At 47.8% G+C, this 20875-nt stretch overlaps 2 protein-coding genes across 2 annotated transcripts in view; one reads left to right on the forward strand and one right to left on the reverse strand.

Annotated features, from left to right (window-relative positions):
• LOC122447477 (ATP-binding cassette sub-family C member 4-like) overlaps positions 1–20875 on the forward strand; it is a 1659665-nt gene that overhangs the window by 869322 nt on the left and 769468 nt on the right. The window lies entirely within an intron of this gene.
• LOC122447478 (putative killer cell immunoglobulin-like receptor like protein KIR3DP1) overlaps positions 1–20875 on the reverse strand; it is a 32401-nt gene that overhangs the window by 607 nt on the left and 10919 nt on the right. The window contains 5 exon segments of the mRNA XM_043478132.1: positions 724–828; positions 4553–4603; positions 5260–5376; positions 5379–5558; positions 12976–13275. Of these exon segments, the coding sequence (XP_043334067.1) occupies positions 724–828; positions 4553–4603; positions 5260–5376; positions 5379–5558; positions 12976–13275 (753 nt within the window).

The following is a 20875-nucleotide window of genomic DNA, read 5'->3' on the forward strand; positions in this document are numbered from 1 at the left end:
TTGATAGCTCCCATTTTTTAAAAAAAGATTTTTTGATGTGAACCACTTTTAAAGTCTTTGTTGAATTTGTTACTATTTTGCTTCTGTTTTGTGTTTTGGTTTTTCAGCCACCATGAGGCGTGTGGGACCTTAGGTACCTGACCAGGGATCGAACCTGAAACCCCTGCATTGGAAGGTGAAGTCATAACCACTGGACCACCAGGGAAGTTCCAACTACTGCCTACCTCTATCCCACTGGTTCCCTCCCCTGGTTTCCCCCTTACGTCGATCCCTTCTCTAGATGTTACTGGCTGCACTGGACCAGTGGAGAAGTAGGCAATGACCTGTAAGCTGAGAGGAGGGGCAAGGGCACTGATGTTCTCTCTTGAAAGTTCTATCCTGGGAGTTCCCTGGAGGCCGGTGGTTAAGAATCCGCCTCTCAAGGCAGGGGATGCAGGTTCAATCCCTGGTCCAGGAACTAAGATCCCACATGCCTTGGGGCAGTTAAGCCTGTGCACCAAGCTAGAGAGCCCAAGTGTCAGGACGAAAGATCCCGCGTGATGCAGCCAAGTTCCCTGGTGCTGCAACGAAGACTCGATGCAGCCAAATAAAGAAGGAAGGGAGGAAGGGAGGAAAGAAAGACAGCTCTGTGTCTGGCTCCTGCCTTGAGCACAAACCTGTACACTGTTCCCTCCCCTCCCCACTTTGCCCAGATAACACTGGGCTCTACTTCCTGAGACTTACCCTTAGCATCAGGGCACCAGTGATGGACAAGGAAGGAGATAAGGCTGACAAGGAATACGAAGGCCATGGAGGGTCCAACCAGAGCGTGCAGGTGCCTGGCGTTACCTGGAGGAAGATGTGAATCCACTAAGAAACAAATCATAGCAGTTCTCCTTTACTGTTTGCTAGGTAAATGAATGTGCTATCTCTACCTTCACAATACCCTTGAGTCAAACAAATTAAATTATCCAGTGGAAGAAAAAAGCAAAATAAAGATCAGAGTAAGGGCAGTTGTCTTATGTCACATGCCCAGGAAACGACGAGACAGTTGAACCCAGGGCTGCAGAATGCAGCTTTGCTATGGTCTCATGAGCCATATTTAGGCTGAAGCTGTGCAGGTGAGGGAGAGAGAAAAGACCAACCCTGCTGCCAGCTATTGCCGGACATACTTTGTTGTCCATCCCCTGACCAACAAAACCAGTCCTTTTGGAAATTAGGAGGAAAGTTGATCGGGAGGTTTGCTGTTTCCCACCTCTGAGTCCAAGATCTGAACTCACTCAAAAGAATACTAGCGGTCTTCCCTGGTGGTCCAGGTTAAGAATATACCTGCCGATGCAGGGGACATGAGTTCCATCCCTGGACCAGGAAGATTCCACATGTCCCAGAGTGACTAAGCCCTTACTGAACTACTGAAGCCTGCATGCTGCAACTAGAGAAAGCCCACACACAGCAACAAAGACCCAGTGCAGCCAAAAATAAAGACATAAAATAACAAAAAAGAACATAGGCATTCAGCTCCCAGAATCTATCTGCATCTACACATACAATTGGAATTGGGGTGAAGGAAAGGTTTTGGGGTGGGGGGATAGACGGGGGGAAGTTTTGTACCACATATAAAGCACTTTCTTTGATCCAGGACCTGGGCTGTGCAGGGTGGTGGTGGGGGGAGTAATGTTTTCACCTTTTTGATTTGACCCCATCCTCATAGAGAGCCTCAAAGGGAAGAGGTTCAATCTGGCTCTGTTGTGGATAAAATAGAGGGTCAAAGAGGTAATCTTACCAAAGTAGACTAATGATGGTATGAACCCAAGTATGTTTGGCATTCTAGTGTTTTATAAGACGGGCTTCCCGGGTGGCTCAGTGGTAAAGAACCTGCATGCTAAAGCAGGAGACATGGGTTCGATCCCTGAGTGGGGAAGACCCTTTGGAATAAGAAATGGCAACCTACTCCAGTATTCTTGCCTGCAGAATTCAATGGACAGAGGAGTCTGGCGGGCTATAGTCCATGGGGTTGCAGAGTTGAATACAACTGAGTGACTAAACCACCACCACCAGCTGCTAAGATGCCAGGCTTACAATGCAGGGGGCACAGGTTTGATCCTTGGTCAGGGAAACTAAGATCCAACGTGGAACAGCCAATTTTTAAAAAAAGGTTTAAAATAGGGAGATTATCCTATAGATTATTTGGACGATCCCAGGGCAGTCACAAAGTTCTTACAAGAGAAAGAGGGAGGGACAAGAAGAGAGTTGGAGAGAGAGATGTGATGAAAGAAAGAGGGTCAGAGTGAGGTGATGTCAGGTAGACATGACCAACCACTGTAGCTGTGAAGATGGAGGAAGCGACCGTGAGATGTAGGAAATGTAAGAAGCCTCTAGAAGCTGGAACAGGCAAGGAAATGGATTCTTCCCCAGAACCACCAGAAGGAATGCAATCCTCCTGCCATCTTGATTTTAGCCCCGTGTCACCCATTCATTTTAGAGGGCTTCCCTGGTGGCTCAGATGGTAAAGAATCTGCCTGCCATGTGGGAGACCTGGGTTTGATCCCTGGTTCAGGAAGATCCCCTGGAGGAGGGCACGGCAACCCACTACAATATTCATGGACAGAGGAGCCTGGCAGGCTACAGTCCATGGGGTCACAAAGAGTCAAACACCACTGAGCAACTAACATTTTCACTTTTACCCATTTCAGACTTCCCATTTATAGAACTGTAAATACTTTAAAATACCATGGTGTTATTATCCCTTGAGCCTGTGGAAATTTGTTGAAGCAGCAATAGGAAATGAACGCACAATGCATATTGTGCGTTACTTAAACAAGTACTTAACGAGTAAGAACTTAAACTGGAACAGTACTTAAAAGAGTACGTTAATGAAGGAACCCTAGACGTGGATGGATTCAGTTCTGTCTTACTGTAGCTTTTGTGCTACTGAGAGCTTTTGGTTTCATCCTGACAGACAAGAGCTCATTTCTTTTTATTTTAAAAGATTAAAAAAACCTGTTTTTGATGTGGATCATTTTTTAAAGTCTTTACTGAATTTGTTACAATATTGCTTCTGTTTTATGTTTTGTTTTTTTGGCTATGAGGCATGTGGGATCTTAGTTTCCCAACCAGGGATCAAACTCACACCCCCTTCACTGGAAGGGGGGGTTCTTTTTTCGTATATATATCCAAATGTATTGATTTATTGTTTACAATGTTGTGTTGGTTTCTGCCATTCATCAACATGAATCAGCCATAGGCACGCGTATGTCCCTTCCCTGGTGAACCTCTCTCCCACCTCCCACACCATCCCTCCCCTCTGGGTTGTCACGGAGACCTGGTTGCGCTCCCTGTGTTACATAGCAACTTGCAGTTAGCTGTCTATTTTGCATATGGTGATGGATATGCTTCAATGACACTCTCAATTCATCCCACCCTCTCCTTCCCCTGCTGTGTCCAAAATCTGTTCTCTGTGTCTGCGTCTCTATTCCCACCTGTCAATAGGTTCAGCAGTATCACCTTTCTAGATTCCATATGTAAGCACTGATACACGAAATTTGCTTTCCTTTTTCTGACTGGCTTCATTCTGTATAACCAGCTCTTGGTTTATCCATGTTATTAGAACTGGCTCAAATGCGTTCCTTTTTATGGCTGAAGGAAGGCGGATTCTTAACCACTGGACCACCCGGGAAGTCCCAGTGCTCATTTCTTGGCAAACAGAACTTCTCAAAGAACTGGGCCATCGCCCCCACCAGCTGCTGCCTTCTTTTCCCTTCCTCAAGCCTTCACAGTTCTCATCTCCAGTTAGCACTGTGGAGAGGTTAGTCATGGCGTTATTCCTGGTAGGGGTGGTCAGATTTATTCTCATCCTCCTCTCTTGGAGGAGACCTCAGCTGCAGAAAATTAGAGATTAAGAGCCCTCGCTGGGGAAAAATGTATATATGTGTATAACTGAGTCACTTCACTGTACGGCAGAGATCAGCACAACACTAAGTCAGCTATGTTTCAATAAAAAAATACTGAGTCCTAACTGGAGAACAGTCCACGGGGTCGCAAAGCGCCAGACATGACTGACCGACTGAACTGAACTGGACCGCACACAGACCCGAACCCCCTTCTGATTCGGGAGAATCTGGGGCTCAGACAGGGTGGATGACAAGCCCAAGAGCACAGGGCCAGAGAGGTGGCTGAGTCAACACGTGTAGGCTCCATCACTCGGTCGTGTCTGACTCTTTTTGACCCCACGGGCTGTAGCCCGCCAGGCTCCTCTGTCCATGGGGTTCTCCAGCAAGAATACCCGAGCGAGTCTGAGCAAACTCCAGGAGATAGTGAAGGACAGGGAAGCCTGGCATCCTACAGTCCATGGGGTTGCAGACTCAGACACAACTTAGCAACTGAACAATACTGGAGTGGGAGTTTCCTCCTCCTGGGATCTTCCTGACCCAGGGGTCAAACCTGTGTCTCCAGCCTTGGCATGCAGGTCCTTTATTGCTGAGCCACGTGGGAGCCCAGCTGAGTCCATAATCTATTCAGGAGTTTCTCCCTCTTAGGGTTCCGCAAACAGAGATCAGAGAAACCAGTTACTCACCACTGTTGGAGTTTGGCTTTGTGTGTAGCGGCTGACTACTTGAAGAGTTTCCTAGAAAGAGGAACAGGAGAGAGGTGAGGGAAGGAGGCTGCCTTTTACTTCATGGAAGCTTCTTTGTCATCTAATGCTGAGGTCCCGAGTGTCTTAGCAGCCCTTCCCCTAATCCCTGGGGACTTGACTGCCTCCCTGAGCTTCAAGATGCAGAGAGGTGGCCTTCCCTGGTGGTCCTGTGGTTAAGACTTGGCCTTCCAATGCAACGGGTGTGGGTTCCATCCCTGGTACCAAAGATCCCATACGCCTCGAGGCCAGAAAACCAAAACATTAAAAGAATCAGGGCTTCCCTGGGGGCTCAGAGGTTAAGAATCCGCCTGCCAATACAGGAGACAGGGGTTCGATCCCTGATCCAGGAAGATCCCACATGCCGAGGAGCAACTAAGCTCATGCCCCACAACTACGGAGCCTGCGCTCCAGAGCCCGGGAGCGACAACTACCGAGCCCGCGTGCTGCAACGACTGAAACCCGCACACCCTGGAGCTTGTGCTCCACAGCAAGAGAAGCCGCCACAAACGAGAAACCTGCGCACCGCCGCTGCAGAGGAGCCCCTGCTCGCGAGAAAAGCCTGTGCGGCCACGAGACCCACTGCGGCCAAAAATAAATAAACAAAAATCATGAAAAAAAATTTTAATTTGAATCAAGAGGCTCCTCACCTGTGACACACAGGAGCAGGGGGTCGCTGGGGTCTGACAACGCATAGGGAGAGTGAGTGAAGGAGCCGTAGCACCTGTGGGCCCCGCTGTGGGCTGGGGTCCCAGGACCCAGAGGAACTCAGCCTGGAGTGCTCCTCGGGGGGCCCGCCCTCCAGCGAGCTGGCGCCCAAGGTTCCCCCCCTCCCCGAGCAGATGGAACTGGTCAAAGACGCGCTCCGAGCTGCAGAGCAAGGTCACGTTCTCTCCTGACCTCACCACGGGGCCCCCCTGGGCTGAGAGAGAGGGTTTCTCAGACAGACCTGGAAGGAAGAGAGGCAGTTTAGTGAGAGAGGCTCTTCCCGAATCCCACGTCCTTCACCCCTGAACCGAGAATTCACACTCTCGGTTCTTCTCAACTCTCTCTTGCTCTCACTCTTATTCTCCCCTCTGTCTCTCCTACTTTCTCTCTCTAGGTCTCTGAAATGGCCTCCCTCCTAATTGTTTTCCTTCTTGTATTTTTTTTTTTTTTTTTTAATCTCTCTACTTCTCCTTGGATCGGTTGCTTTGATGTGTCTTCTTTCCTTCTGAGGCTCTCATTCTCTATCTCGTCTCTATCTTTCAGCATTATCATCTATCCATCTTATTATCTGTCTCTACCTCCATCTGCAGTCCTATCTATCCATCTTATCATCGATCTATATATCCATCCATCATTCCACCATCTATCTAGCTTTCTATGTATGTAGCTATCTACCCATTTTATCATCTATGTATACATTCATCCATCATTTTACCTACCTATCTACCTATCTATTTACCTATCTATCTATCTAACTATCTATCTAACTATCTATCTATCTATTTACCTATCATCTATTCCCACTTCCATGACTTCCTCTGCTTCTCTGTCTCTCTGGGACTCTTGGAATCTCTATTATCCATCCCCACATCACTGTCTTTCTTGGTCTTTTCACCCACCCCCCTCCCCAGGTCTCTGATTTTTAGGGCTTCTCTTTCCCCCCCTTCTTTCTCATTAATTCTCTCTATCCTTTTTTCTTTCTATTTACCTTTATTTTTTTTTAAATGTTTCTCCCACCGCCCCCAGTCCCTCTGGCTTATTTTCCGTGTGTACGCACAGCACCTGTGTTTCTGCCTCTGCTTTTCATTGACTGTTTTCTGTCTGATTCCATCTCTCTGTGGGCTTTGACCTCCATAATCTTACAACGTTTGGTGTGAGCTTGCTTGTCGTGACCACCTGGGGGAGAAGAATGCATGGTTTACAGTCGAAAATGGGGAACCCATTCTCCTCGCTGGGCTCAGAGGACCCTCCCCCTTCCCACATCTCTAAGGCTCCTTTTCAAACCAGGGGAACCCATGCTCCATGGAGATTCCCACACCACAGAGACAGCACCTCCTACATGAAAAATGTCTGCTGAGAATTCTGAGTATGTGTGTGTGCTCAGTCGTGTCTGACTCTTGTGACCCATGGACTGCAGCCCGACAGGCTCCTCTGTCCACGGGGATTCTCCAAGCAAGAATACTGGAGTGGGTTGCCATTTCCTTCTCCAGGGGATCTTCCAACCCCAGGATTGAACCCACATCGCCTGCAGCCCCTGAATTGCAGGCAGGTTCTTTACCACCAAGCTACCAGGGAAGCCTGAGAATTTTGAGCGAGTGTTGACTTACAGACTCTTCCTGGGTGTTGATCATGTAAAATTTGTTTTATAAAACAAGACGGAGTAGACACCCAATGGAAGAATAACCTGTGTGGGTGGAATGATGTCAGCTTACATGAGAAACGCAGGACGTGATGGAGCCTGTGGTAGAACCTTCTGGAATCTCAGGGGGCAGGGCGTACGGTTCTCCCCGTCTTCTGAATGGAGGACAGCAGTAGCAGTTCTCTGCAATGCCCACCCCATGGAACTGCTGGAGAGCTTGAGTCATCACCCTGTCCTCCAAGGGTCAGTTGTCCCTGGCCCTGCTGTCTTCCCTCAGTCTACAGAGAGCACCAGTCCCTCCCAGTCACCCCAGCTCTGACCATCACAGTCTCCTGTAGGTGCCCATAGAGCCTGGCTCAGCAGAGGGAAGAGTGTCTTGGGGAGGGTCTCTGGACCAGAACTGGGGACTAGATTTCCCTGAACGTGTTAGTCAACCAGTCGTGTCTGACTCTTTGTGACCCCATGGACTATAGCCCACCAGACTCCTCTATCCATGGAATTCTCCAGGCAAGAACACTGGAGCGGGTTGCCATTTCCTTCTCCAGGGGATCTTCCTGACCCAGGGATCGAACCCAGGTCTCTCTCACTGCAGGCAGACTCTTTACCATCTGAGCCACCCTGGGCTCCCATTTTCTACTTCCAAAGGCTCACCCTTATATGGTTATGACTTCCCATGGTTGACCTGTCACCCTACCTTCTCTGCCATGCCCCCTCTTATTACAGGAGAGTCTTCCTTGAGGTGGATGGCAACCATGGTTTGGGGGAAAGACTCACCCTCCTGTGCCCAGATGCTCTGGATCAAGAAGAACCCTGGAAAGAAAGACTCATGATGGACGATCCATCTCATGTCAGACCTGGCCTCCTACTCCCCCGGCCTGTTCTATGGGCCTCATTGGCAAGGACGGTGCTCAGCCTTGATGAACCCAACCATCAAAGTCCACCTTGCCCCTGTGGAGGCAGGGCTGTCTATTAAGGAGGACCCAGCACTCCAGGTCAATATTTGCACCAGGCTTCATTCCCTTCCAGGACTCACCAAGACATGCCAGGCTGACGATGGCGGACAGCATGGTGCTGCTTCTGCTGAGCGGGAGGCAGCAGCTCAGCAGGCCTGAAGAGTTCACAGGATGCTATGATGACGCCCAAACTAATGTCATGTGCAGGCTGACCACAGGACGGAAAGGTGACTCACACAGGCTCTCCTTACCTTAAAAAAGGCAGTGTGTGGGGGCCCCGGCTGAGGGAAGAATTGGGCTTCCTGGAACATTTTCAGACCAGTACTGTCTCTTCAGATTGTTTAACAAACTTGAACCACAACCTCTGACCCAACCCACCTATGGCTACATTTTCAAGTTTACCAAAAGTGTATGCTGCAGTATCTAATCTGCAATGACTCTGATGCACTGAATTATTTTCTGTTTTCACTCTTGATATGATTTTCATAGAATTTCTTATTTCATTCTTACATTAAAAAATTTCTAAGCATTATATTTTATCTTTAATGTTCAACCATCTCTATGACATCTGCAGTAAAAATGTCTTTATTGAAAAATGCTAATTTCATGATTTCTTTTTTAGTTTATGGATTTTCCTATATTGTATTTTCTTTTCCCTGTATGTATGCACTGCCAAGTTCCTTGAACATGTAACAATTAAAAAAAAATTATGTATAGTTGGCTTACAATATTATATTAGTTACAGGTGTATTACATAGTGATTCAGTATTTTCATAGATTACACACAGTACAAAATATTATAAAATATTGACTATATCCCCTGTGCTGTACATTATAACCCTGTGACTTATTTATTTTATAAATGGTTATTGGTTTTTCTTAATCCACTCTACATGCTTTGTTGCCCCTCACACCCACCCCTCTCTCTTCTACCTTCCAGTAACCACTAGCTTCTTCTTTGAGTCTGTGAGTCTGATTCTCTTTTGTTCTATTTGTTCATTTATTTTTATTTTCTTAATACTTATTTTTGTTTATCTGGCTGCATCAGATCTGAGTTGTGGAACATGATATCTTTTTAGTTGTAGCTTGTGGAATCTAGTTCCCTGACCAGGGATTGAAACTTGACCCCCTGCATTGGGGGTCTTAGCCCCTGGACCATCAAGGAAATCCCTATTTTGATTTTTAGATCCCACATATAAGTGAAAACATACAGCATTTCTCTTTCCCTGTCTGACTTATTTCACTAAGCATAATGCCCTCCAAGTCAATCCATGTTCTCAAAAGACAGGACTTTGTTCTTTTTAAAAAGCTGAGGGGGCTTCCTGGTGGCTCAGTGGTAAAGAATCCGCCTGTCATTGCAAGAGAGATGAGAGACCTGGGTTCGATGGGTCGAGGAGATCCCCTGGAGAAGGGAATGGAAACTGATTCCAGTATTCTTGCCTGGAGAATCCCATGCATGCAGGAGCCTGGGCGGCTACAGTCCATGGGTTGCAAAGAGTCAGACATGACTGAATTGACTTAGCATGCATGCATTCAGCCTCATATGATTAGTGGCACCATACTGGCTATATCAAACAGAGTATACTTCATCTTTTTATTTTGCCAAATAGCATCATTATTTTTTCATGGAAAGCATTTTATTTTAAATATAGTAGTGTGCTCATGTCAATCCCAAACTCCCAATCTATCTGTTCCCCTACTGCTCCCCTCTGGTAACTCTAAGTTTGTTCTCTAAGTCTACAAGTCTGTTTCAGTCTTGTAAATAAGTTTACCCTTGTAAAATGTTACTGAATAGAGGGGTTTTCTTTTATTGGTTTTGTTTTATTTTAAACTGAATAATTTGAAGAATCAGCTGGCAAATTTTTTATGCTTTATTGGAATTTTAGAAAAAGTCAGGTGATCATGACAAGCTACCTAGTATGTGAGATTGATTATAGCATCTCCCCAAACAGTGAGATAGTTACAATAGAGTCCTAGAATAGCCAGGCGATTATTAACACGTGGTGGGATTTTTGAAGATGACACTATAATTCTTGGACTCCACTCCTCACCTCAGAGCTGCTGGGCTGCTTTGGAGGAGAAGGAGTGTCCATGAGGAACCCCTTTAACAAGAGATCAAGGTCCTCGATTTGTAACACTGTGTGCTCAGAGGATGGGGCCAGGTCAGGGCTCAGCATGGTGTTGGTTTACATTGAATTCCTCATAGATACTGGGCTGGGCAGAGGCATGCATGGGCCTCAGGGGAGTGGGAATGAACTGTCTCTCAGAGAGGGTCCCGAGGTCCAAGTGAGCGTATATCACATCTTCTGCTGCAGAGTCCTGAGGGGAGAGAGGTGAGAATGATGGACTGAGATGTGATCTTCGAAAGCTGGGGCTTTGGGCATTGGAGGGGCTCGGGCTATGGAAGGGTTTGGGCTGGGAGGACTGACCTCGCCATTCACTGTTCTGTCTTCCCTGGGCTCTCCTTCCATGATGGCAACATCTGCGAATGAAAGACAGTCAAGGCTCTTCGGGGTGGAGGCAGTTATTCCAGACCTCCGTAACTTTGATTGGGACAACAAAGCCAGAAAAAGGCAGGGGTGTGGCCCAGGTTGCTGAGCCTGTCCACTCCACTAAATGAAACAAAACATTTCATATACAAGCCCAGCCATTCACGGACTGTCTCAGGAATCTGTGCAAACCCATGGACCCATTCTATGTCTTCTGTTATGGACCATCCTCTTCAACATATGAGCAGATTCCCAAGATCATGTTGGAGAGAAAAATGGATTGTTGAAGTTGAAGGGAAGAACAGGGCTTGGAATGTCCCTGGTGGCCCAGGGCTTAAGAGTCAACCTTCCAGTTCAGGGAGCGTGGGTTCTGTCCCTGGTGGGAGAACTGAGACCCCACATGCCTTGAAGCAACTATCCTCAATGCTGCAACTGCTGAGCCTGCGAGCTCTGGAGCCTTGAACTGCACCCCAGCACCGCAATGAGGATCCCCCATGCTTCAGCCAAGACCTGATGCAGCCAAGAGTAAATCAACACATATTTTCATAAAAAGAACAGGGTTCCATGGGTCTCTGGAAGATGTTCCATCAGGGATTACAACAACAGAAATCAGTTTTTAACCTTCAGGAAGTGCAAACGTCATTCTCTGCCATGAGGCCACCTCCCCCCTGGGTCAGATGATGCTGAGCTTGCCATCTTCAGACTTACGATTTTGGCTAGAACACCAGTGACAGAGAAGAGCAGCGAGGATGAAGCTGGTAGAGGTGAAGGCTATGGCAAGCCCAAGGACAATGTACCACGTGCTGGAGTGTTCTTGAGGAATCCCTGCTTCTGCTAACAAGCAAACGGAAGAAGGTCTGGTTATCATTGAGTAGGCTGTGCCCCAACACACTAGATTTATTGTATCCTTGCATCAAACTGTCAGCATCTGTCAACCTGATCAGTTATGGTCTCCACTTCCCAGGAGGTACCAAAGCATCCAGGAGAGATGCTAGCAGTGGATGAAGTAAAGAGGCTGTGCAAGACCAGCAGTGGTCTAAACCAAGGTCCCCCAGGCATCGAAACAGTTATTCTCTGCTGCCCCATATGACAAGGCATGGCATTTTTGCATGAATGGAGACCACGTTAATCCACAATACATCTCTCCTCCATCCACATAGACCTGGAATGGAATTCTCAAGAAGACACGAACTTTTATATCTGAACTCTGGAATGTTTAGTTCATAAAACACTAACAGAGGAATAACAGATATTTAAGGTGCTCCCTAAAATTCTCCCCTTGCCCCCCACCCCCACATCCACCCCCAAAGATCCTGGTGGAGAGAGGGTAAGCATCTCCTTTAAGCACTGGGTTAGGACCAGCTTTGTGTAATTTAGAAATTCCCAGTCACAGAGCATGAGAAGATCAATGGCCCCTGTGGTTCTAGGAAGACCACTGTCTCAAATGCTGACATGACAGGGACGTTGAGGAGCCCAAAGTCACAGAAATGGGAGGTGGTAGAACCAACACTCACACAGGAACCCTCTGTCTTCTCAGAAAGTTGCTGAGATAGCAGACTGTCTTGCTTACCTTCTGTGGTGTGTGGATCCATGGTTGATGGGTAAGTAGTTGTAGTGGATCCTAGGGGAAAAAAGACAGAAGGGGTGAGCAGGTAACCTTCCTCATACCCACTGAATGAGGACTATTCTTTCTGGAAGGTTGACCTCTTGCCTGTCCTTACTCTGTCATCCCTCAGAGCACTGATGGGGGAGGGGAGAGCTCCTGGTCCCTCCACAAGAATGCACTGAGTAGACCCTCCACCCTGGGGAAGAGATGGTAGAAGGAGGAGGAAAGGATATGTCTGACAATGAAAGACAGCTGTAAGCAAGAAACATTCTCTCTGCTCCGGGAATGAGTACCTATGCTCCTTAACTGGGAAATCACCTGTATGTCAGAGGTGCTTCTGGGAAAACACTAAGAGCAAGGGGCGGATGCAATCTCTGATCTTCCCAAAGCAGCCCAGCCTCTCCTCCTCCTGGGTCTATCCTGACCCTTTTCTTTATCTGCATGGATAGACAGGACTCTGATGAGGGGCATCCATACAGAAGTTGGAAGAGGGTTGAATTGCCATCTACCATCTCTCTTCCTCTCTGGTTCTAATTGCCTCCATTTCTGCAGAAGTCCTAAGGTCCCCTGACACCAGCACGGAGCCCTAGAGCTAGAGGTCAGTGATAGAGTAAGATGTCATGAAAAAGCCAAATAGACTTTTTGCCCAGCTCAATCTCATTTACTATATTGTAAAGCATGGGTTCTAGATGCAAGAATCCCGGAGTGGGTTGCCATTTCCCACTAGGGGACCACGTTTTGTCAGGACTCTTCACTATGACCCGTCAGGCTTGGGCGGCCCTGCATGATTGGCTCATAGCTTCACGGAGGTATGAAGGCCCCTTCACCACGACAGGGCTGTGATCCATGAGGAGGAGATAGTGAAGCACAGAGGAGTCTGTCATGCTGCATCCCACGGGGTCGCAAAGAGTTGGACACAACATAGCGACTGAAGAGCAACAAGAAAGCTGGGCCAGGAGGAGGCTCCTCACCTGTGACACACAGGAGCAGGGGGTCGCTGGGGTCTGACCACACGTAGGGAGAGTGAGTGAAGGAGCCATAGCACCTGTAGGCCCCGCTGTGGGCTGGGGTCCCAGGACCCAGAGGGAACTCAGCTTGGAGTGCTCCATGGGGGCCCCGGCCTCCAGTGAGCGGGCGCCCAAGGTTCTCCCCCTCCCTGAGCAGATGGAACTGGTCAAAGGCACTCTTGGAGCTGCAGAGCAAGGTCATGTTCTCTCCTGACCTCACCACGGGGCCCCCCTGGGCTGAGAGAGAGGGTTTCTTGAACAGACCTAGAAGGAGGAGACCTTGATATTAGAGCACAATGTACCTCTAGTCCTAAATTTAGGACTAAAGCCTGAAGTGTGCAACAAGAGAAGCATTGCAATGAGAAGGCGGCCCACTGCCAGGAGAGGAGAGAAAGCCCCACAGCAAGGAATACCCAGCACAGGGGAAAATTCTTTAAAAATGGATTGTCATTTAAAATCTTTTTTAAAAAATAATTTTAAAAATGGATTGCCATTTAATATAATTTTTTAAAAAAGAAATATATGTATATGAACAACTGAATCACTCTAATGTACAAGAGGAATTAGCATCTTAAATCGACTAGAATTCAACAAAAAAAGCAAAAAGAAAATTTAAAAATCAACCAGATTGGGCTGCTCTTGAAAGATGGAACCTACTAACTACTGCTGGGACCATCAGAAAACATGGTGTTGACACAGAAGCAGACATTATGTGGTGGAAATTGCCAGAATCTCACAGGATCTTTGACCACCTCATTCTTGAGGGAGTGTTCAGCACTGCCGTGCCCACCCCCAGGGGCTGGAAGGGACTCCTTAGTGGGGAGGGTTGGCAGGGAGAACTCCTTCCTCTGTGTGCAGAAGGATGCATTAAACCACGAGGCTGAGCAACTTCAGGGTCTCGACCTCCATCTGGATTACCCAGGGGCCAGACTGCAAGGGTGTCTGGTACCACAGAGCTCCTGACAGAGGAAGGGAGCTCTGACATGAAGGCGGGAAACCAGCCCCTTAAGCAACCATCGTTGGCTGCCTGAGCCGGGAACTGCCCAGGTCCGTGCTCTGGTACATTTTTCTCCATTGTTCGTTCTTTCACGTTCTTGCTGCTTCACTCTGTCACCGGCTGTGTCTTCTCTTTAGCACATGGCAGGTGCTCTGTTCTCTTTTGCTTCCATGTTCACACCTCCTCTCTCTCTGGTTTGTTCCCTCTCCCGAGTGTGTGAGTGTCTCTGCACACCTGTCATTCTCTCCCGGTACTGATGCCAGACTGGACACAAGACCTTCTGTGACACAGACAGCAGAGGGGACTGGTCTGGACACACTCACCTGTCATGATGATGTCCACGGGGTCGCTGGGGGCTGACCACTCATAGGGGGAGCGGCTGAGAGAGCCGTAGCATCGGTAGGTGCCCGCACTCCCCAAGGTCATGGGGCCAATGGAGAAGTCAGCTGCGGCATGCCCACCCGGGAGCGTCTCTCCAGGTGTCTGGAAATGCCCTGTGCTGTTTTCCTGGTGCAGGATAAACTTGTCAAACCACAGTGGTGAGTGACAGCGAAGGGTCACATTCCCTCCTGCCCACATGAGGGGGCCTGGGTGGGCTGAGATGGTGGGTTTTGTGAACAAACCTAGGAGCAAAGACTTTGTGAGCTTCGGTGAGTCACCCCACCTCGGCGCTTCCCCTGACATCTGAAGGTGTGAAATTGTCCCCATGAACCACCAAAGCCAATTACCCTTCCTGTGTGTTCTGTTGCATTTTCATTAGCCTTGCTTTCAGGCTCTGGCTCATGCTTTTCTGTTTCTCTTTGCTCAAGACCTCCAGCCTCCTCTGTGTTTATGCTAATTCTTTAGCTGTTGGATCTGCTCTCAGCTTCCTGCATGCATACTCAGTCGCTTCAGTCATGTTTGACTCTATCCGATCCCGTGGACTGTAGCCCGCCAGGCTCCTCTGTCCATGAGATTCTCCAGGCGAGAATACTGGAGTGAGTTGCCATGCTTTCAGCTTCATCCCATCCCTAATTTGCAGTTGAGGGGCTCGGTGGTTTTTGAGAATGCATACCCCGTCTCCCTTCACATACATCTCCTATAACATGGGTGATGACTGGCATCATTAGAAAGCAGTGGAGAAAAAATGGAACATTTCCCATCTGTGACCCCACCTCATGACTCTGGGACTCTTCCCTGCACCCCAGCTCCTTCACAGGGGACTACAGCTCCCTGCTGGGTGGCAGGTGCTGGATCAGGGTCGTTCCCATCCTCCCTGCTGGCAGGCAGTGGCCGCATCCTGTCTAACTCATGCCGAGGGATGTTCCTCCTTCCTGCGCTGGGGTGCCCCATCCCTCTATTCAAACCCTGAGTTTAAACTCTCAGAGTGGGTTCTCTTTCACTGGTTCGCTCCTGACTGGGAATCCTGAGTAGCCTTGGGTGCACTGGCATGTGGACCTATAGTAGGATTGCCTACAGGCTCATCCGTCCCGGGCTGTCTGGACCCCTCCTACCTGTGACCACAATCTGCAGGGGGTCACTGTGTGTGGACCGGTAGACTCCAGAACACGTGTAGGACCCAGCATGTTCTCTGGTCACCGGGCCAAGGGTGAAGGTGTTGACATGATATCCCAGGAGCTTGGGCAAGCTGGTCCTGTCTCTTTTGTACAGTCTGAATATCTTAAGTGGAGAATCAGAGTGAAACCGAAGAGTCACAGTCTGTCCTAAGGGAACCACGGGGCTTGGCCAGGCTGACAAAGAGGGCTTGTCATATGCACCTAAGACAGAAGGAGGCACAGGCTTTGAGAGGCAAATAGGAACAGTCTCCCCTCCTCCCTGCCCCCATGGGTGCTTCCATTCAATTCTTCCAACTCTCCTCCCCTAAAGTGCATCACCTTGATGCTCAAGGACACCTGGGATTTGGGGACAGACAGAGACACAGTCAACCCAGGACGGACATCATGGAGATTCTAAGAATATGATTCTCAGAAGTGATTCATAAGAATCACTCCTTGGGTTGACAAAATTTTGAGAACCTTTCTCTCAAAACACAAAACACTGGGGATTCCCTGGCAGTCCAGTGATTAGGACTCAGCAATTTCTCGACCAAGGGCCCGGGTTGATCCCTGATCATGGAACTAAGATTCTGCAAGCTGCATGATGCAGGCAAAGGAAAACACCACAGAGAAATTCATGCATGGAAAAGAAGTGAAAGGACTTCCTTGTTGGATTTGTTAAAGCTCAAACGGTACAAAATCTTCCTGCAATGCAGGAGAGCAGGGTACAATCCCTGAGCTGGCAAGATCCCCTGGGCAAGAAAATGGCATTCCCACTCCAATATTCTTGCCTGGAGAATCCCATGGACAGAGGAGCCTGGTGAGGTCCAGATCATGGGGTCGCAAAGAGTCGGACACGATTGAGCGACTAACAGTAACAGAACTAACAAGTGAAAAAGCCACTTGACTGAAAAGAAGGAACGAAACCATGAACCTCACTCCTTTGTTAGCTAGCCTCCATCAAATGTGGGACCAGGTCCAGGTGGCTCTGCCTGATGCCCAGCCCCTCCTCTGGGGTCAGGTCTAGTGGGCGGTCCTGCAGATCCTGTTGTTAAGGGCCGGTTGGAGAGGCCATGAGCCACCTATTCTGAGAGGGGTCCGTGGGGTGAGGCCTCTTGCTCCCCTCTCATGATAGAAATGGCAGTCAGGGCACCTGGGATCCACATGGCATGCGGCTCTCACTGTACTGACAGGGGTCTCACCCTGCCCCCCAGTGTCATCTATCTCAGCCCCGACTGCTCTGCTGAACACAGAAATAAGGGGTGGGGAGGACTCACCCACAGCTGCCCAGATCCTCAGACTCACACAGAATCCTAGAAGGAAAAGCCCGTCAGAGATGGCTTGTCCCGATGGACCCCACGCTCCTTGCACCCTCATCCAGGGAACCTGGTCAGTGGTGTGAAGACCCCCAAGTTCCACCATAACCCTCTCCTACCATGTCTTTCCAGACTCACCGAGACTCAGGAGGCTGAGGAGTGAGGGCCACATGGCTCTGCTTCTGTGAGGCAGGAGGCAGGACTGAGCAAAGCTGACCGAGTCACAGGATGCGGAAGGCGGGCGGTGTTGTTGGTACAGTCAGCCTGGTGCCTGTCACAGGGGAAGATGGGCAGCCTCTTCTCACGCCAGGGATGGAAGTCTGTCTGAGCCTCGTCACTGAGCACGCCTCATGACCCGGGCATCACTTTTTGTTTCCCTAAACACTGAGGATTTGAACAGGTCTTGCTGCCTTTATGAAGTAGTAATGGTGATTCAGTGTATAGCATGCAAGATGCTTTTCCTAAGCTCATGATAAATGTCATTAACCTTAACTTTTTGCAGAAGAGAAATCACATGTTCCCACCTCATATCTCAGACTAAGTGCAGATGGCCAATTAAAGACTCATTAATAGAGACTTTGATTCTGCATTCTTATAAGAGAAGGAGACATGCATATTATGGCTTTTAGCAAATTAAAAAAAATTCTATAGTGGAATATATGTGATTAAGAAACTATCCGTGTTAGTTTCAGTGTACAACAAGGTGATTCAGTTATACATACACATGCATCTATTGCTTTTCAAATTCTTTTCCCACTTAGATAGTCACGGAATATTAAGCAGAGTTCCCTGTGCTATCCAGTAGGTCCTTGTTGATCATCCATTCTAAATATAGCCATGTGTATATGTCGAACCCAAACTGCCAATCTATCCCTCACCCCACCCACCATCCCTCTGCCCCTGGTAACCATAAGGTCATTCTCTCTGTGCCTCTTTTGTAAATAAGTTCATTCTTTAAGATGTCATGAATAAGCAATATCACGTGATATTTGTCTTCCCCTGACTCTTCTTCTTTATCTGAAAATATTTCCTGGCTATGAGTGGAAACTTTGCACACACACACTCTGTCTCTCTCCCTTGCTTCCTTTCCAATCCAAGGACCACATGTGTACAGAAAGAAAATGTGTGTAAGATGAGTGTGGGGGGTTTTGGGGGAAAAGGAAATTGTTTTGCTAGGAAAGGTGGACAACCTTGCTTACTACATAAAAATGTGTAAGGTAGAGACTTCCAAAGTCCAGAATGCTTGAGTGAGGGGGGTGTCCACAAGAATCAACTCCAAACCAGGGAAGAAAGGCCAGCCGTTTCACGTCTCTAAGGGCAGACATACACCCGGTTCAGCTGTTGTTCATAGACGGGAAAGAACCTCAGTAAGGGCAGTGATTCCACACCATGTTGCTTGGGGTGGGTTGTTGACGTTAGTGATGCTCCCTAAGTAATGAATCTGGTCTCCTCTTGATCATTATGTATGTAATGGAGTAACAGTCCAGTCACCCTTCTTAAAATTTCCTTGTATTTCCTTAATATCATGTTTCAAAATAGATCTGTATTCTTTGTCATTTCAGCTTGTGCATTTTACTGCCATGTAATATTTTATTGCAGATATATAAACCACACATTTTTTAAAAGTAAAAAAATTTGTTGAAGTTAGTTCATGTCTTCTGTACAGCAAAATTGATTCAGCTCGACACATATATTCTTTTCCATTATACTTTATGGCAAGATACTGAATAGAATCCCCTGCGCCATACTGTAGGATCTGACTGTTTATTCATTTTATGTGTAAATAGATTTCATGTGCCCATCCCAAACTCCAATCCTTCCCTCCACCTTGGCAACCACAAACTTGTTCTCTATGTCTGTGAGTCTGTTCCTGTTGCATTGATATGTTCCTTTTAGATTCCACATATGGGTGATATCACATGATAATGTCTTTCTCTTTCTGTCTTACTTCACTTAATATGTTAATCTTCAGGTCCATCCATGCGGCTGCAAATCTCATGATTTCATTTTTTAAATGTCTGAGTAGTATTCCATTTTGTGTGTGTATAGGCATATACAACGTCTTCTTTATCCATTCATCTGTCGATGGACATTTAGATTGTTCCCATGTCTTGGGTATTGTGGGTTGTGCTGCTGTGAACACAGGGGTGCATGAATCTTTTCAAAGTATAGTTTTTTTTTCCGGGTATATGCTCAGGATTGGAATTGTTGGATCAAATGGAAACTCTGTTTTTGGTTTTTTGAGGAACCTCCATACTGTTTTCCACAGTGGCTGCACCAGTTTACACTCCCCCAACAGTGTAAGAGGGTTTCCCACTTCTCCACATGCTCTCCAGCATCTATTATTCATCAACTGCTTAATGATGGCCCTTCTGATTGGTATGAAGTGGTACCTCATCACAGTGTCAGTTGGCCTTTCTCTACTAATGAGCAATGCTAAGCATCTTTTCATATGCCTGTTGGCCATCTTCCTTTAAACCACAGATATCAGTTGTGAGAGTGATATCTATGGATTTTGTCTAAAATGAATGACACCTCTGCTGATGTCTCATGAATGTGCTCTGAGTCCAACCTCATGTTGATTGTCATTGGGCAGAATGATGAGGTCTTCAGGAAAGGAATAGTGACTTTATTTGGAAAGCCAGCAGACCAACAAGATGGTGAACTCGTGCCCCAAAGAATTATCTTATCAGGATTAGATGGGCTTTTTTTGAAGGGGAGGGATGGTCAAACAGTGTTTACTGAATGTAAAACAACCCCAGCCTATGGGGAAGAAAATTCCAAGGAGAGGAGAGAAATATACAGGTTAAATACCCACCTGTGAACTCAGACTTTCACACACACACACTCTAAAAGGGGAGGAGGCATAGCTGGCTGTTGCCAACTTTCAATTAATTAATGAATGGCTGTGCTGGGTCTTCGTTGCTGGGCACAGGCTTCCTCTAGTTGCGGGAAGGGGGGCTGCTCTTTGCTGTGTGAGGGCTCTCATCTCTGTGGCTTCTCCTGTTGTGGAGCACCCGCTCTAGGCACATGGCCTGTGGCCCACGGGCTAAACTGCCCCGAGGCATGTGGAATCTTCCCATTCTCGGGATCGGGCCTGTGTCCCCTCCATGGGCCGGCTGATTCCCAACCACTGGACCACCAAAGAATTCCTGATGCAAAGTTTCTTTCCCCTTAATTTATTTATTTTTAATTAAGGGACAATTACAGTACTGTGATGGCTTCTGCCATACATCAACATGGATCAGCCATAGCTATACTATCTCCACTCCACTGTGGAAAACTTTTAATGCTGGAATCCTTTGTTCTCGAAACTTTCCATGTAGGTCAGGTCATAATATCGCTTTAAGGCCCCAACAAGACAAAAGGTTCTCTCTGTTCTCCAAATTTTTATCTCTGTACGAATGGGAAAGTGTCATACCTTTCAAGTCCAGAGCCTTGAGAATAGGCTTAGTCCCTCAGTCACGTCCGACTCTGCCACCCTAGGGATTGTAGCCCACCAGGCTCCTTGTCCATGGAGTTCTCCAGGCAAGAATAATAGAGTGTGTTGCCATTTACTTCTCCAGCCTTGAGAATGGGTTCTCCTCTATTACAAGCTCATGGCAACGTTCTTTTACCAAAGAGCCAGCATGAGTAAGCACAGACAGCAGAGCCCAAAGGTTAGAGCTGAAGGAACAGATCCAAGAGGAAGTCAGATCCAGAGGTGTGTGGCTCTCCCTCTGAATGGTGTTATCAACTCCCTGACTGCTGTAGTCATCTGTCCTCCCACCAGTCACATGGTGCTTCTGCCTAGTCGCTCAGTTGTGTCTGACTCCCTGTGATCCCATGGGCTGCAGCCCGCCAGGCTCCTCTGTCAGTGGGGATTCTCCAGGCAAGAATACTGGGGTGGGTTGCCAGTTCCTCCTGCAGGGGATCTTCCCCAAGCCAGGGATTGAACTCAGGCCTACTGCATTATGGTGGATTTTTATCTTCTGAGTCACCAGGGAAGCCTGCCAGTAACATAAGGAGACTCACTA

The sequence above is a fragment of the Cervus canadensis genome, chromosome 9 (assembly GCF_019320065.1).
Source record: "Cervus canadensis isolate Bull #8, Minnesota chromosome 9, ASM1932006v1, whole genome shotgun sequence".
Lineage (NCBI taxonomy): Eukaryota > Metazoa > Chordata > Mammalia > Artiodactyla > Cervidae > Cervus > Cervus canadensis.